General features: G+C 36.8%; 1 protein-coding gene across 2 annotated transcripts; it reads right to left on the reverse strand.

Moving 5' to 3' along the window:
• Positions 1-9,357: 9,357 nt before the first annotated feature.
• On the reverse strand, positions 9,358-13,152 carry LOC131011055 (uncharacterized). Of its 2 annotated transcripts, XM_057938804.1 has the most exons (3): positions 9,933-13,152; positions 9,801-9,853; positions 9,358-9,494 (listed from the first exon to the last, which is right to left on the reverse strand). In XM_057938804.1, the coding sequence occupies exon 1, from the start codon at positions 12,050-12,052 to the stop codon at positions 11,030-11,032; it is 1,023 nt and encodes a 340-aa protein (XP_057794787.1). In that variant the 5' UTR covers positions 12,053-13,152; the 3' UTR covers positions 9,358-9,494; positions 9,801-9,853; positions 9,933-11,029. The 2 variants fall into 2 exon arrangements, with proteins under 2 accessions (XP_057794787.1, XP_057794786.1); XM_057938803.1 differs by having other exon boundaries at positions 9,487-9,853.
• Positions 13,153-14,851: the final 1,699 nt, after the last annotated feature.

The raw sequence follows: 14,851 nt of genomic DNA on the forward strand, positions 1-14,851 counted from the left end.
TTCCTACCTCCATATCCAAGCCCTAATCCCCAACATTCATACTCATTCCTACCCATTTGAAGAAGGCATTGAAGAGGAGAGAGGATTGAAGCAAGCTTCTCAATAGGATTTGTTCATTCTTTCTCTCTCTTTCATTTATGTTTCTCTTTTCATTGGGTATGTTATTGTTGAACATGATAGGCTAAATTTCTCTTTGATTTGGGGATTAGGCTAGATGATTATTGTAATGGATTGATTATTTATGCTCAATATAAATCTTGTTTGTTCATTTGCACATTATCTTTTCAAACCCTTGATTTATTTCTTGTATGGATTGTTGGCCACATTCTATGCATTTCTAATTTGCACTTTGAATCGGGAGAGGATAATTGCAATAGATAAGGTGTTTGAAACATATCAATTCGATAACCGGGAGGTTGAGAGTTGGGTGAGAGTATGTCGATCTTTGTGTGCTTTTGGGAGTTATAGGTTAGAAGTTGACCGGGGACGACAACTATGACCCGTAATCTACCGTTTTAGTCGTCCGGGAGGGGGCTAGAACTAGTTGGGAGATCACTCTAGATAATTAGGTTCGTCAAGATTAGTATTGAGTTATAATTGAAGTCCTTTGCTTAATCATCGATGCCTAGTCCCTAAATCGCCTTAATCACTTGTTAATCCACTTTGCTTATTTGATTTTATTTGTCTTTGCACTTGTTGAGTATTTAGTTGATAATTAAACCACTCACCTCCTTGTTTAGTCTAAATAGCTCTGGCATAATGACTTAAGGTAATCACTAGAATTTGACTACTAATCCTTGTGGAATACGACCTTGCTTCCCTATATTGCAACTACACCGTATACTTGCGGCGTAGTAAAAATAATAGCGAACAAGTTTTTGGACAGTATTTAATATTACATGGCAAGCCATGTGGGCAAAACGACGTCGTTTTGCCCAGAAATTAAATTGTCTTCTCTTTGATATTTTGAATTTCCTCAAAAAAAAAAAATAATAATAATAAACAAAATTGAAGAACCGAAAAAATCAAAGAAATCACAGCTCTTCATTGTTCTTCGTCTCAGCAACCAGAGAAATCAAAGAAATCACAGTTCTTCATTGGAGAAATCAAAGAAATCAAAATCACCCATATTGTTTCCATTTAAAGACTTTTCTTCGTCTTCACTGCAAAGAATATGGTACTACCGAAACCCAATGTGATTTCTTTGATTTCACTGTTCTTCACTGTAATTGAAGCTCCAATTGGAGAGGGAAATGTGAATGCGGTTGCAATTGAGATACCTAATTTCCCAACCAATGTTCTTCGTCTTTGAAATCACAGTTCTTCGTCTTTGAAATCAATTGAATGCGATTGTAAAATTGAAATCACAGTTCTTCGTCTTTGAAATCAAAGAACAGTGAAATCAAAGAAATCACAATTCTTCATTGTTCTTCAATTGGAGCTTCAATTTGTCTCAGCAACCAAAGAAATCACAACTCTTCGTCTCCAATCAAAGACTTTTCGTCGTCTCTGCCTATTCACTGACGGCACCATCGAGAGACTTCCTCCGCTATTAAAAACACCCTTCCCTCCAACGACCCCACCCCAGAGGCTGTCGTCCACTCCAAAGACATCCTCATCGACCCCAACACCGGTGTCTCAGTCCGCATATTCGCGCCGCGCCAACAGGCTCCTCCGCAGACACTCCCCCTCGTTGTCTACATCCACGGCGGTGGACCCATGGATTCGGCAGACGTTGGGGCTTTGAAGCTCCACTTGAAGTAGTCGCGGCGGCGAGGCGGTCGAGGGGCGGCCAGCTAAAATCGGCGCTATTGAGGAAGGCTGCGCAGATCCTTTTTGCAGATTTGATTTTTTTTTTCTTAAAGCTTGACAAAACGACGTCGTTTTACTTGATCGTCGGTGTGTCCACGTCTACAAATTTCGGGAGGCACGTCATCTAGAATTTAAGGGCTGGTCAACGCATGCGCAAATTGTAAGTAAGTCAAAAGGTGGTGTATGAAACTATTTTTGAAGGTCATGTGCAATATGCAAATCTGGTAATAGTTTGTGTATTTTTCGGCCATTAACCCTTTTATTAATGGTACAACATTCCAGTACTATTTCAAATTTCCTTTACTATATGAGTTGGGTTGTAATAGAGTGTTGCCTCTTAATTAATTTATAGTCTTATTTCACGTCTAAAATAATGAATTTTCAAGTAATCCCAACCGTATATATTTCAGATCCTACCACATATAAAAAGCTATAGCTATGTCGATCGTTTTCATATAGTAGCTAGCAACTAGCAATAGCCAATAAATGCATGCTGATCAATTTAATTTGGCATTGATTATTGCAAACATGACATCTCTCGTTGGAGGAAAACGACTCTATCTCAATGAATAATTCATTATAAATTAGTAGAGATTTATAAGGAGGAATAATTAAGAAAAGAAGAGTGGAATAAGACAGGAATTGAAGGTTTAATATAGCAAATCAAAGGAGCTTTTGGCTAAACTTATTTGCCAGCTCAATGAATAATTCATTACAAATTAGTAGGGATTTGTAAGTAGAATAATTAAGAAAAGAGGACCGGAATCAAACAGCAAGGTTCAATATAAACTTATTTTAGCGAGTTTAAAAATTTTAAAGGCTTGCAAAATGTATTTATAAAAAGATTATAAGATTTATTGTCTTAATAATTATAAGTTATTAAAGTGTTTGGATTATTGAGCTTATAAGCTACAGAGAAAATTGTGAGTTAAGGAATGAAAATCATAATTAAAAAGAGAAAGCTTACAACATATAAAATTAAAAGAGTACATAATGGAAAAAGTTATTTTTGTAAAAATGATTGTTGTTTCAGATTATCAAAAAATAAATTGGAATTGGTGAACTTATTTTCTAGAAGCTTATAAATTGATGGAACTTATTTTTATAGTTTGAAAACTATTTAAAAACTTATTTTATCAAACACTTTCATATATTTATAAACTATTTTGAGGTGCTGTTTTGCTCAAATAAACACTATTTTGAGCTGACGTTTTTCTTGTGAGACTTTTTTTTCTTTTCAAAATACTTATGTTATATAATTGTATATTATATTAATAAATTAACTAATTAACAATCATCTTATTATAAATTAGACAAAATATATAGACAAAATACAACTCATTCACTGATAATAAATGTAGTCACTAGTCACCAACCATATTTGATTATTGATTCTCACCTTAACCCCACCTTCTAATAAAGCCTATTTTCCCTCATGCCCCGTACTCTACACTATCACCCATTATTAATGTTTTTTCTTTTCTTTTCTCCGCTATCTCTCTGTTAGAATTTATTGTATTAATACCTTAAACAAACATTTTATTTAGCAAAAAGATTAATAATAACCAGAAAAATAAAAATATATTAATTCTAATTAATTTTAAAGAAAATTAAGAGACAACTTTGCCCTCATAAATAAATTATTAACATAATTTTTATTGATTTTCGGATAACACTTTTATATATATATATATATATATGTATATATAATTGTAAACAAAATTTTATTTATTTTTATAAATTTATAGCAAAAAATAATTTTAAAACATAAATAATACCATAATTTTATCCTTTTCTTCTTCATTTTTTCTGTTCTATTTTTCTTCTTCTTATTTTTGTATAAGATTTTCTTCTTCTTCTTCTTCTTCTTTTCTATCATTTTCCTACTTTTTCCGTTCGACTCTAAATTCAAGAAAACTACCAATAATAATTTATCATCCATGGCACTCAATTCCTTCACAAATATTCGTGAAAGCGTAGATTATGATTTATCATGAGTATATGATCTCAAATGGTTCTAAATTTCTAATACATATTCATATACGATAGCTAGAGAGAATGCAAATAATCAAATCTTTTTCATATGCATACTTGTCTGCAGGTATATAAAAAATAAAGTGGAATATACATAAGAAATTGCAATTTCAAATTCATCGCGATCTCCTAATTTGATAATTAATATTGAGAGGTATTTCCATGGTCTCACGATTCAACATTCTCCAACGTAATTTTCAATTTTTAATTCTTCGTAGTAACAGATAGCTAGGATGTGGCGATGGTGGGCTACGACGCGGCGACTCGCAACTCGATGGGGTGTGGAGTCGCTGGTTGACGGTGCGACTTGAAGAACTGGTGGCGACAACTCGTCCGGCGAGGGAGACGACGAGAGGGGTGGGTGGCGGCTTTTCACAATGTTTTACGGATTTATTTATTTTTTAAAAGTAATTTCATATTTTTAAAATCTATAAAAATTTTAGATTTTTTATTTTTATAAATATATATAAGGGCATCTTGGGTATGAAATAGTTATCATTATATTTTATGATTACGATTAGAATCAACTTTTACTTGAACAAATGGATTAATTTAATATTTGTGCCATTTATTTTTGTGTTCCGATTCATTATTATTTAATAGTATTAAATAAAGTAATTTAAAGATAGTGTATAGGGGATTTGAACCCAAAACTTTTGGCTTTAAATATTAATCTCTTACCGCTTGGCCAACACACGCACATAATGAGTAATTTTAAAATTATTCATTTGGATATATTAAAAAAGAGGAAACGACCGATAAACTTTTTCATATTTTATTTAATTTTTGTTGGGGAAAAAAGATCGCTTTTTAGCGTTCTCTAAGGCTTTACCAACATGCGATCCTCACTCATCGATCTTTCATATACTTATTTATATTATCTAAGTATTAATATAAACAAATATCTTTGGTTTAATGATGTATGATTTGTAAAGCTACACTTTGATTGACTCCATTTCCTCCTTCCACCTGTCATTGTGATCACCTGTGCTTGCTTTTCTTTCTCCTCTTACAATGCAAGCTTGATGAGGTTGTACAACATTTTGAATTAATGATACTAGTTATATACCTAATATTTTTAAATTAAAAGTACTACAAGTAAATTCCCCATTAACGTTGTTATAAATTTTTGTACAAACATTTTTTTTCTTATTAATTGACAACTTACAACATCAAACTTACTATTTTCAATTGAAATAAATTAATTTTATTTTGGTTAGATCTAGCTAAGCTTCAATTTGTTGTAATTGCATGTGTTAAATTATGAAAGTTTATTTAATTCTTTGAGATGTAAATACAAAGATATATATTACGGAAGCAAATTGAATTATGTGTGATTGATTATTATATTGATAGTTAGTTAATTGTACAGTACATTTATAGCTTTCATATGATTTTTCTAGCTTAAGTTATATGTACCTTGTTTATTATTTATATTGTTACATTTTTTTGATGGATCATTTTTACAACAAAAACATATCAGGTTGTGGAGGCTTCAATTTCATTGGTTGGTCTTTTTTATTATTGTGAACTAGATAATTATTGTATTAATTAAAATCATTATAACTTCAAAATTTACTTTAAATTTTTTTTTTGAGAGGGATTTACTTTAAATTTCTACTTATATATTGCTTTTTAATATTATTAATTGGGACCGTAACAAAATATTTCTGGCTCCTGGATGTGAGTTCAATTATCATGAATCCATGATCCATAATACGACATTGACTTTATAGTAGAAAAGTGATTAAGGTGTATAATTTTTTTTAAGCCTCATATTCAGTAAAAAAAATGTTAAACCGCATGTCTAGTACTGATAATCGCGTGTTGTAATAAGGAAACGATTTATGGAGACTTTGATATCTATTAGGGTGCGTTCTCTTTGGTTGTAAATTTATCATGGAAAAGAAAGGATAAACAAAATTTCACCCTTTAAATCATTCCTTTCTTTTCCCACATTTCCTACTTGACCCTTACTCATTACTCGTTTATACTACAAAGGAGGGATAATATTATCACACTATTTTTAGAGGGATAATATTATCCCTCCTTTGTAGTGTAAATGAGGAATGAGTAAGGGTCAAGTAGGAAATATGGGAAAAGAAAGGAAGGATTTAAAGGGTGAAATTTTGTTTATCCTTCATTTTCACATGATAAATTTACAACCAAAGAGAACGCACCCTTAGAGCACTCAGCAGAAATCCTAAAATTATGCTCCTATATTTCTTTCTAAAGCTTCCCTATTTAATTTTAGGATCTCGATTTTATAAATGCATACACCAGATCTCTTATTTTCTACATAAAAACAATAATTATGTGTGGGCCCTACTAATTATAAGCTTAAAATAAATTTAGGGTGTGTCACGACCGGCCTTAATTAAGGATAATTAATCCGGGAAAACCATGACTGGGGAAGGAAAATTAAGAAGCGGGTTTAGAAAGGGGCGCATAAAAGAATACTCAAAGAGCTTGAATACGCGTGAAATATTCCTTAAAAAGGAAAAAGGCATAGTTCGCATAAAAAGGGTACTCAAAGAACTTGTATACGCGTTATATTCCTTAAAAGGAAAAAGGCATTTTTAGGGGCTTGGCTAAAACATTATCAGAGTTTGTAACGGAAGGTGTAACTGAAATAATCAGTGTTTACAGCGGAATGCATAACTGAGATACATGTATGAAGACATGTATCCTTTCTGAGCCTACTTTAAGTTCGACAAAAACTCCATTCAGCAACACTTCATCGCCCATCACAGCTCAACCTACACAAACATAAACATCGAAGGGCTAAGTACAAGAGTACTTAGTGGGCAGTTGCCAAGCATATAACATAACATCATTAACAATTTCACAATATCGCATAAGAGGCATGAGTTTCTTTCATATCATTTGCTCATTAAACATTTCCAAATTCATAAATAGCATAAGGGCATTCTTCATCATCAACAATCATATACACGCATCGTGTCGTGGAGAAGGCCTTCTCCAACGAACACTGGCATCGCGCCGTGAAGGGGGCCTCCCTCAGCGGTCACGGCATCGTACTATTGAGGGAGGCCTCCCCCAATAGACGCTGTAACACTGGCATACTGGCATCGCGCCGCGAGAGAGGCCTCTCTCAGCGGACACGGGCATCGCGCCGTGAGGAAGGCCCTCCTCAGCGGACACGGCATCGTACTATTGAGGGAGGCCTCCCCCAACAGACGCAAGCATCAATCACAGGCATAAACTTATCAGCGTAAAGCATTCAAGCGTAAATAAGCGTAATCAAGCGTAAATTACATAGGGCGTAAATAGTATAAACAACATAGCGTAATTCATTTAACGTGTAGCATAATAAAGCTTAACTCATGTAAGTGTAATAAAGCATACCACACTTGAAGATCCAATTTGCATTTTAAAGCATAACACTGGTATAGCATTTTATTTACGCGTAAGAAATTGCCCACCTGATAGCAAAGTTTTGCTAAGGTACTCTAACTCCTTGTGTAGTTCTTACTCTCGTGCTTGACCTTAATCACGAGAATATAAAATAAGACATTGCCTCGAGGAAAATTCTTAATTAATGAGAAAGCGTAATTTAACTATGCATGAATCTGGTATGCATGATCTAATCTTTTGAGCGATAATCGGGAATTCTACTATTAATCCTTGTTAATAGATTTAACTAATTCTCGTCTAACGCGGTCGAATAAAGTTGTGCTTCTTCCTTCCTCATCGTAATATTCTAGTTGTGAAATAAATCTCGCATTTGTACTTGATTGAAAAATGACTAACTCGGCTTTAAACGAGGTGTGACCTTGTAGAAACTATCGGGCTTTTCGATAGAAACATAATTACTAATATAATCTCAAATAATTAATAGGCTCAAAAGAGAGTAGCCAATTAATTAAATAAAACGAGTAGCTTAACTCAAATAAATAATGGTAGCTCAAAATAATATTTGGCCTTAAGGAAACAATAATATAAGCTCAATAATTAAGAGGCTCAACAAGGCAGCCTGATAATTAATTAAGTAGAAGTGGGCCTGAATAAATAGTACGAAAGCCCAATCGAAATAATTCATTGGCTTAAGTAATTAAATAAATCTTGGCCCAATGAATAAATAATGAATAGCTGGGCTAAGTTAAATAAGTACGCAAGGCCCAGCTGCAATTAAATAAGCCTCGGCCCAAAGAAATAAAATAATAAGGCCGATATTAAAATAAGGTCTGTTGGGCTCAAACAAATAAATCATGTAAAGCCCAACTAAATAAAATTTCAGTCCATAATTTAAAATTAGCCCATCATAAAATATGCATCAGCCCAACTCCTTAATTAAATCGAGCCCAATAGAAATAATGAGAAGGGCCAATTAAATAAAAGACTGGCCCAGTTCGAATTTAATTGAAAGCCCAATCAATTAAATTGGAAGCTCAATTCCTTAAGAATAAAACATACCCAAGCTCAAATAATTCGGCCCAAATAATATAGATAAAGGCCCAATTCTTTTTAAAATAAATCGAGCCCAATCAGCATTTGAAGGAAAATGGCCCAAAATAATTAAAATTATGAGGTCCAAATAAATAAATAAAAGAAAAGCCATATCTTAAAATTAAACCAAGCCCAAGCATTTAATAAAATCGGCCCATTACTCAAAGCCCAATACCATTTAAAAATCGACCCATCACTTATTAAAAATCGGCCCAAGACTCGGCCCAAAATAAAGAAATAATTCGGCCCAATGTAATGGCCCAACACCCAAAGCCCAAACCCTCAAGCCCATCACAAACCTAGCCTAACACCACCCTTTTCTATCTTCTTTCTCCCGTAACATTTTGCCACTCTTTCTCTCTCTCTCTCAGTTGAAAGATCCGCCCACTCTCTCTCGCTCTCTGCGCCCTCCTGCCGCCGCCACCGGACGGCAGCGCCGTCCCCGGAGGCCGGCGGCTCCGCCTCCTCTCTCATCCCCTCACCTCAAGTCTCCCTCTCACTCTTCCTCCACCGCACCCAACAGCAGCCGGAGCCTCTCTTCCTTCTTCTTCAAAATCGGCGCTCGATCGGCCCTCCTTCTCCGGCCGTTCAGCCGTCGCTTGCTTCGGCCGGCGTCGTCTGTTGACGCGTCTAACCCCGGCACCGTTCTCTTTCTGCTCCTTTGGTCCATCCGCAGAACCCAATCGAGCCCTGAATCTAAGGAAGTCATCGCCGATGTCGCACCTCCATCTGGAATCCGACGGGCGGTCGCCTCCTGGAAGCAGCGCCGTTCGTCTCCCATCCTCATAAATCCCGCTCTGACGTCGAGCCCTAGATTTCAGAAAAGGGAAGGACGCCGCTGTCGAGCGTCCGCGGTTGCTGCACTCGAGCCCCTGCTCGGCTCTGATCTGATCGGCGTCAGCTGCCTCCGGCGATTCTCTCCTCCGGCGACTGGAGTAAGAAGGCCTACGCCTCTCACCGCGTCGCTGCTGCCCCTGGACGCTGCTGCTGCGCACAAGTCTCAGCTCGTCGCCGGGCAGCTGCTGTTCGGGGCCCTGATGAGGTTGGGCGAGTTCGCCCTGTCCCGACCGTCGTCGTCGTCCCCATCGGGCTGTCAGCCCTTCTTTCCGATGCAGGCAAGACGACGAGAGTTCGCCGTTTTCCTTCTTCGTTCCAGCAGTTGAGGTTCGGCCCTAACTCTTAGTATTTTTAAATGCAAAAGCAGCAAGATATGGTTTTTTTTTAGTTCAGTGCAGTCCGTAAATTAAACCTTTGGCTCCTATTGTCGTTTATGCTATAGATTGAAACTAGGCATCATGGTTTTGCTATGTGTCGTCAGAAATTCTCATTGTATTTGCCTTGTGTGAAAGTCATGGGTTGTTGATTCTATATGGATAAAAGATTATACCATTCGTCTCCTACTATGCTTTTCAAATAAACTGATCATATGCTTCATGGGAAATGAGGCGTGTAACAAAGAAGAAAGCATACCGATGTAAAAATACCTTGAATGTTCTTGTGTTTTTGGTTAGTTGCTCTGGAGTTCAATGGATAGAAACTGAAATAAATTGCTTATTTGCTTAACAATTGCAGGCTGAACTTATGAAGGAAATGGAGGGATTTAAGCCTAGGCTTACCTCTGGCAGCACAATGAATCTCCCTTTTCGTTTGATTGCCGATGCGCCAATGAAGAAAATGAGAGGAATGCTAGCTTAAAAAGAGATTATATGAGAAGGAGTTGTTGGTTGATGGGAGTTGATATTAAAAGAGGGCGGCTGAAGAGATGGGGAACAAGGGTGGTGGGCAGCACACTCATTTTCTTTCTCTCAACTTTAATGATTTTTATGGTAGTGGTGGGGAGGTAAGAGTGAGTGGAAATTGAAGGGGATTGGAGGCTGCTGCAAATTTTGCACAGCCCCACACATTTCATATCTCTCTGTCTTCTTTTCTTTTATTGACTTTTCTTCCTTTGATTGTTAATACTTTATTGAGTGGCAGTAAGTGGCCACGTAGAGTACAAAATCTTTTTGATATACTAGACGATTTTCCCCAAGCTGAGAACTAGCCTGTAATCTGTGAACTGTAAATAAAATACTGGCTTCTATTCTCTATCATCCGTTATTGTATCTGTTTGATATCTTTTTCCTTGCCTACTGACTTGATAAACTATAATATAACTTAAATTAAATCCGTAGATTTAATCTGCTTTGCTGTCGGAATAAATCCTCGACTTCTAGTAGCACTAATAAAATATAACTGCTTCCGTTTCTCGATTAATAAATAACTTGACTTCGCTAAGTCAATTAAAAATAATAATTATTGAATAGCTCAATAATCCTCGTCGCGTTTTTCTCATGCATACTAAAGCATACGGCTAAAATAATACTCCATCTCTGATAAAAAAAATCAGGACTATAAACTGAATTCATATATAACTGGTAACTGGGTTTCATTTACTGAAAGATGCGATATTAATTATCGCGATACCATATTAAATAAAATAAAAATGCGGGTCATTACATACTACCCCTCTTAACAAAAATTTCGTCCCGAAATTTGCATATCTCTGCTAAAACAGTTCGGGGTATTTTTCCTTCATCTTGTCTTCAAGTTCCCACGTAGCTTTTCTTGTCTGCGGTGTCTCCATAAGATTTTCACTGATGTGATTGAGACTGATTTGGTAAGTGTCCACGTATTGCTGGTAAGGGGTGTGGGTGTTCCCAATTGCTGAACCTCATTGTCTGTTGGGGCATTGCGTGGAGTAGTGACCTTTTTGGCCACAATTGTAACAACCGTTAGTTCCAGCCCGACAGATACCCCTATGCATCTTACCGCAATTTGGGCAAGGTGAAATTCCTCTCTGACCTTGGTTACCTCCAGTTGGCTCGAGATTAGTCTGTGCCTCGTGCCTTTGTTGAATAAACTGTTCGGCCCGTTCTTTTTGTTGCCACACTTTCTTATTAGTCTGATTGATATTGTCTTTGTTGTTGTCCCACTTGCGCTTCCCTTTGAGAGTATGTGAGGCTACTGGTGGATCATTTGGCGTTGAGATCAACAATGGGGCTGACTTGTCCGACGGCATTGCAGCTTCAACGTCAAGTGCCCTGTTCAGAGACTCCGTGTATGAGAGTCCTCCGTGGCTTGCTAGAGCCATCTTAATTTCGTACCGCAGTCCGGCACAAAATTTCTCTGCCATCTTCTCCTCTGTGTCCACTTGTTGTGGAGCAAACCTCGACAGGTTGCAGAATTCCTTGTCGTATTCAACCACAGATTTCTTTCCTTGCTTCAACTCGTAGAACTCAGCTTCTTTCTTCTTCCTATAGCTTTTCGGAATATATTTATCATATAATCTTGTCTTAAAATCTTCCCAAGTATAACTTGCCCATTGCTCAGGTGTCAGAATTTTTCGACGTGCTTCCCACCAGAAGTCAGCTGATCCTGTTAGCTGGAATGAGACGCAAGATAGGCGCTCCTTATCAGTACAACGTAGAAAGTTGAAAATGCGTTCCATTGCACGCACCCAAATCTCAGCTTCAGCCGGTTCACTCGTTCCGTCAAACGTAGGTGGGTTCTGCCTTAAAAAGAGTTCTTCGACTCTCCTAGTTGGGGGCGGAGGAGATGTGTTATGTCCTCGAGCATCTTGTGGTTCTTCTGGTACAGCGTTACGGTTTCTGAGATTGTTATTGTTTCTCGCAGGGCGTCCTCTCTTAGGCGGCATTCTAGTAACAAAGATGTGCCAATTAGTACACTCTAGCATAATCTAATACAAGCCTCAAAAGAATTATTGTACAGGTTAACTTATTCTAACTTGTAAACAAGTCATAACTCCAATGACAACATTGATGTAGTAAGCTCTAAGGGTCTTTAGCATCTCAAATCCATGAGTCATAAAAATTTCTTAAGTATATAATATCACATCATCTAAATTGGATACTTAGGCATAAGTCATGGAGATTCATAGCGGCTATAAAATCATAAGCTTAAAAATTATTCTATACGCATCACTTATCTTGCTGCCTTCACTATAGCCACCAAAAGATACAATCTAATTTCTTCTATGTTTGCTTCTATGTTCTGTCGTAGTGGTGATCTCATATCTTAATAGCTCTACGTTCATAGGGATTCATTCCATAGGCATACTTAATCGTGCTTGCGTAAATCATTTCATTCAATAACAACATAACATAGCTATTAACAGTTACTCACTTTGCTATTACGATAATTCTCACTTTTTGTAAACATTAACTCAAAACTTGGAATATCATTCTGCTTCGTTGAGTGTGATGCGATGAAGTGCTGAGCTTTGTCGATTGAACTCTAGACACTTTAGTGATCCATTCAAAGTTTGGCTTAAATAAACTCTTAGGCTCAGAGCAAACGAACTGCTCTGATACCACTCTGTCACGACCGGCCTTAATTAAGGATAATTAATCCGGGAAAACCATGACTGGGGAAGGAAAATTAAGAAGCGGGTTTAGAAAGGGGCGCATAAAAGAATACTCAAAGAGCTTGAATACGCGTGAAATATTCCTTAAAAAGGAAAAAGGCATAGTTCGCATAAAAAGGGTACTCAAAGAACTTGTATACGCGTTATATTCCTTAAAAGGAAAAAGGCATTTTTAGGGGCTTGGCTAAAACATTATCAGAGTTTGTAACGGAAGGTGTAACTGAAATAATCAGTGTTTACAGCGGAATGCATAACTGAGATACATGTATGAAGACATGTATCCTTTCTGAGCCTACTTTAAGTTCGACAAAAACTCCATTCAGCAACACTTCATCGCCCATCACAGCTCAACCTACACAAACATAAACATCGAAGGGCTAAGTACAAGAGTACTTAGTGGGCAGTTGCCAAGCATATAACATAACATCATTAACAATTTCACAATATCGCATAAGAGGCATGAGTTTCTTTCATATCATTTGCTCATTAAACATTTCCAAATTCATAAATAGCATAAGGGCATTCTTCATCATCAACAATCATATACACGCATCGTGTCGTGGAGAAGGCCTTCTCCAACGAACACTGGCATCGCGCCGTGAAGGGGGCCTCCCTCAGCGGTCACGGCATCGTACTATTGAGGGAGGCCTCCCCCAATAGACGCTGTAACACTGGCATACTGGCATCGCGCCGCGAGAGAGGCCTCTCTCAGCGGACACGGGCATCGCGCCGTGAGGAAGGCCCTCCTCAGCGGACACGGCATCGTACTATTGAGGGAGGCCTCCCCCAACAGACGCAAGCATCAATCACAGGCATAAACTTATCAGCGTAAAGCATTCAAGCGTAAATAAGCGTAATCAAGCGTAAATTACATAGGGCGTAAATAGTATAAACAACATAGCGTAATTCATTTAACGTGTAGCATAATAAAGCTTAACTCATGTAAGTGTAATAAAGCATACCACACTTGAAGATCCAATTTGCATTTTAAAGCATAACACTGGTATAGCATTTTATTTACGCGTAAGAAATTGCCCACCTGATAGCAAAGTTTTGCTAAGGTACTCTAACTCCTTGTGTAGTTCTTACTCTCGTGCTTGACCTTAATCACGAGAATATAAAATAAGACATTGCCTCGAGGAAAATTCTTAATTAATGAGAAAGCGTAATTTAACTATGCATGAATCTGGTATGCATGATCTAATCTTTTGAGCGATAATCGGGAATTCTACTATTAATCCTTGTTAATAGATTTAACTAATTCTCGTCTAACGCGGTCGAATAAAGTTGTGCTTCTTCCTTCCTCATCGTAATATTCTAGTTGTGAAATAAATCTCGCATTTGTACTTGATTGAAAAATGACTAACTCGGCTTTAAACGAGGTGTGACCTTGTAGAAACTATCGGGCTTTTCGATAGAAACATAATTACTAATATAATCTCAAATAATTAATAGGCTCAAAAGAGAGTAGCCAATTAATTAAATAAAACGAGTAGCTTAACTCAAATAAATAATGGTAGCTCAAAATAATATTTGGCCTTAAGGAAACAATAATATAAGCTCAATAATTAAGAGGCTCAACAAGGCAGCCTGATAATTAATTAAGTAGAAGTGGGCCTGAATAAATAGTACGAAAGCCCAATCGAAATAATTCATTGGCTTAAGTAATTAAATAAATCTTGGCCCAATGAATAAATAATGAATAGCTGGGCTAAGTTAAATAAGTACGCAAGGCCCAGCTGCAATTAAATAAGCCTCGGCCCAAAGAAATAAAATAATAAGGCCGATATTAAAATAAGGTCTGTTGGGCTCAAACAAATAAATCATGTAAAGCCCAACTAAATAAAATTTCAGTCCATAATTTAAAATTAGCCCATCATAAAATATGCATCAGCCCAACTCCTTAATTAAATCGAGCCCAATAGAAATAATGAGAAGGGCCAATTAAATAAAAGACTGGCCCAGTTCGAATTTAATTGAAAGCCCAATCAATTAAATTGGAAGCTCAATTCCTTAAGAATAAAACATACCCAAGCTCAAATAATTCGGCCCAAATAATATAGATAAAGGCCCAATTCTTTTTAAAATAAATCGAGCCCAATCAGCATT

Source organism: Salvia miltiorrhiza, chromosome 2 (assembly GCF_028751815.1).
Source record: "Salvia miltiorrhiza cultivar Shanhuang (shh) chromosome 2, IMPLAD_Smil_shh, whole genome shotgun sequence".
Lineage (NCBI taxonomy): Eukaryota > Viridiplantae > Streptophyta > Magnoliopsida > Lamiales > Lamiaceae > Salvia > Salvia miltiorrhiza.

Coding starts and splice junctions, on each gene's coding strand:
- LOC131011055 (XM_057938804.1), bottom strand. CDS start 12,052: ATGCTAGAGTGTACTAATTGGCACATCTTTGTTACTAGAATGCCGCCT.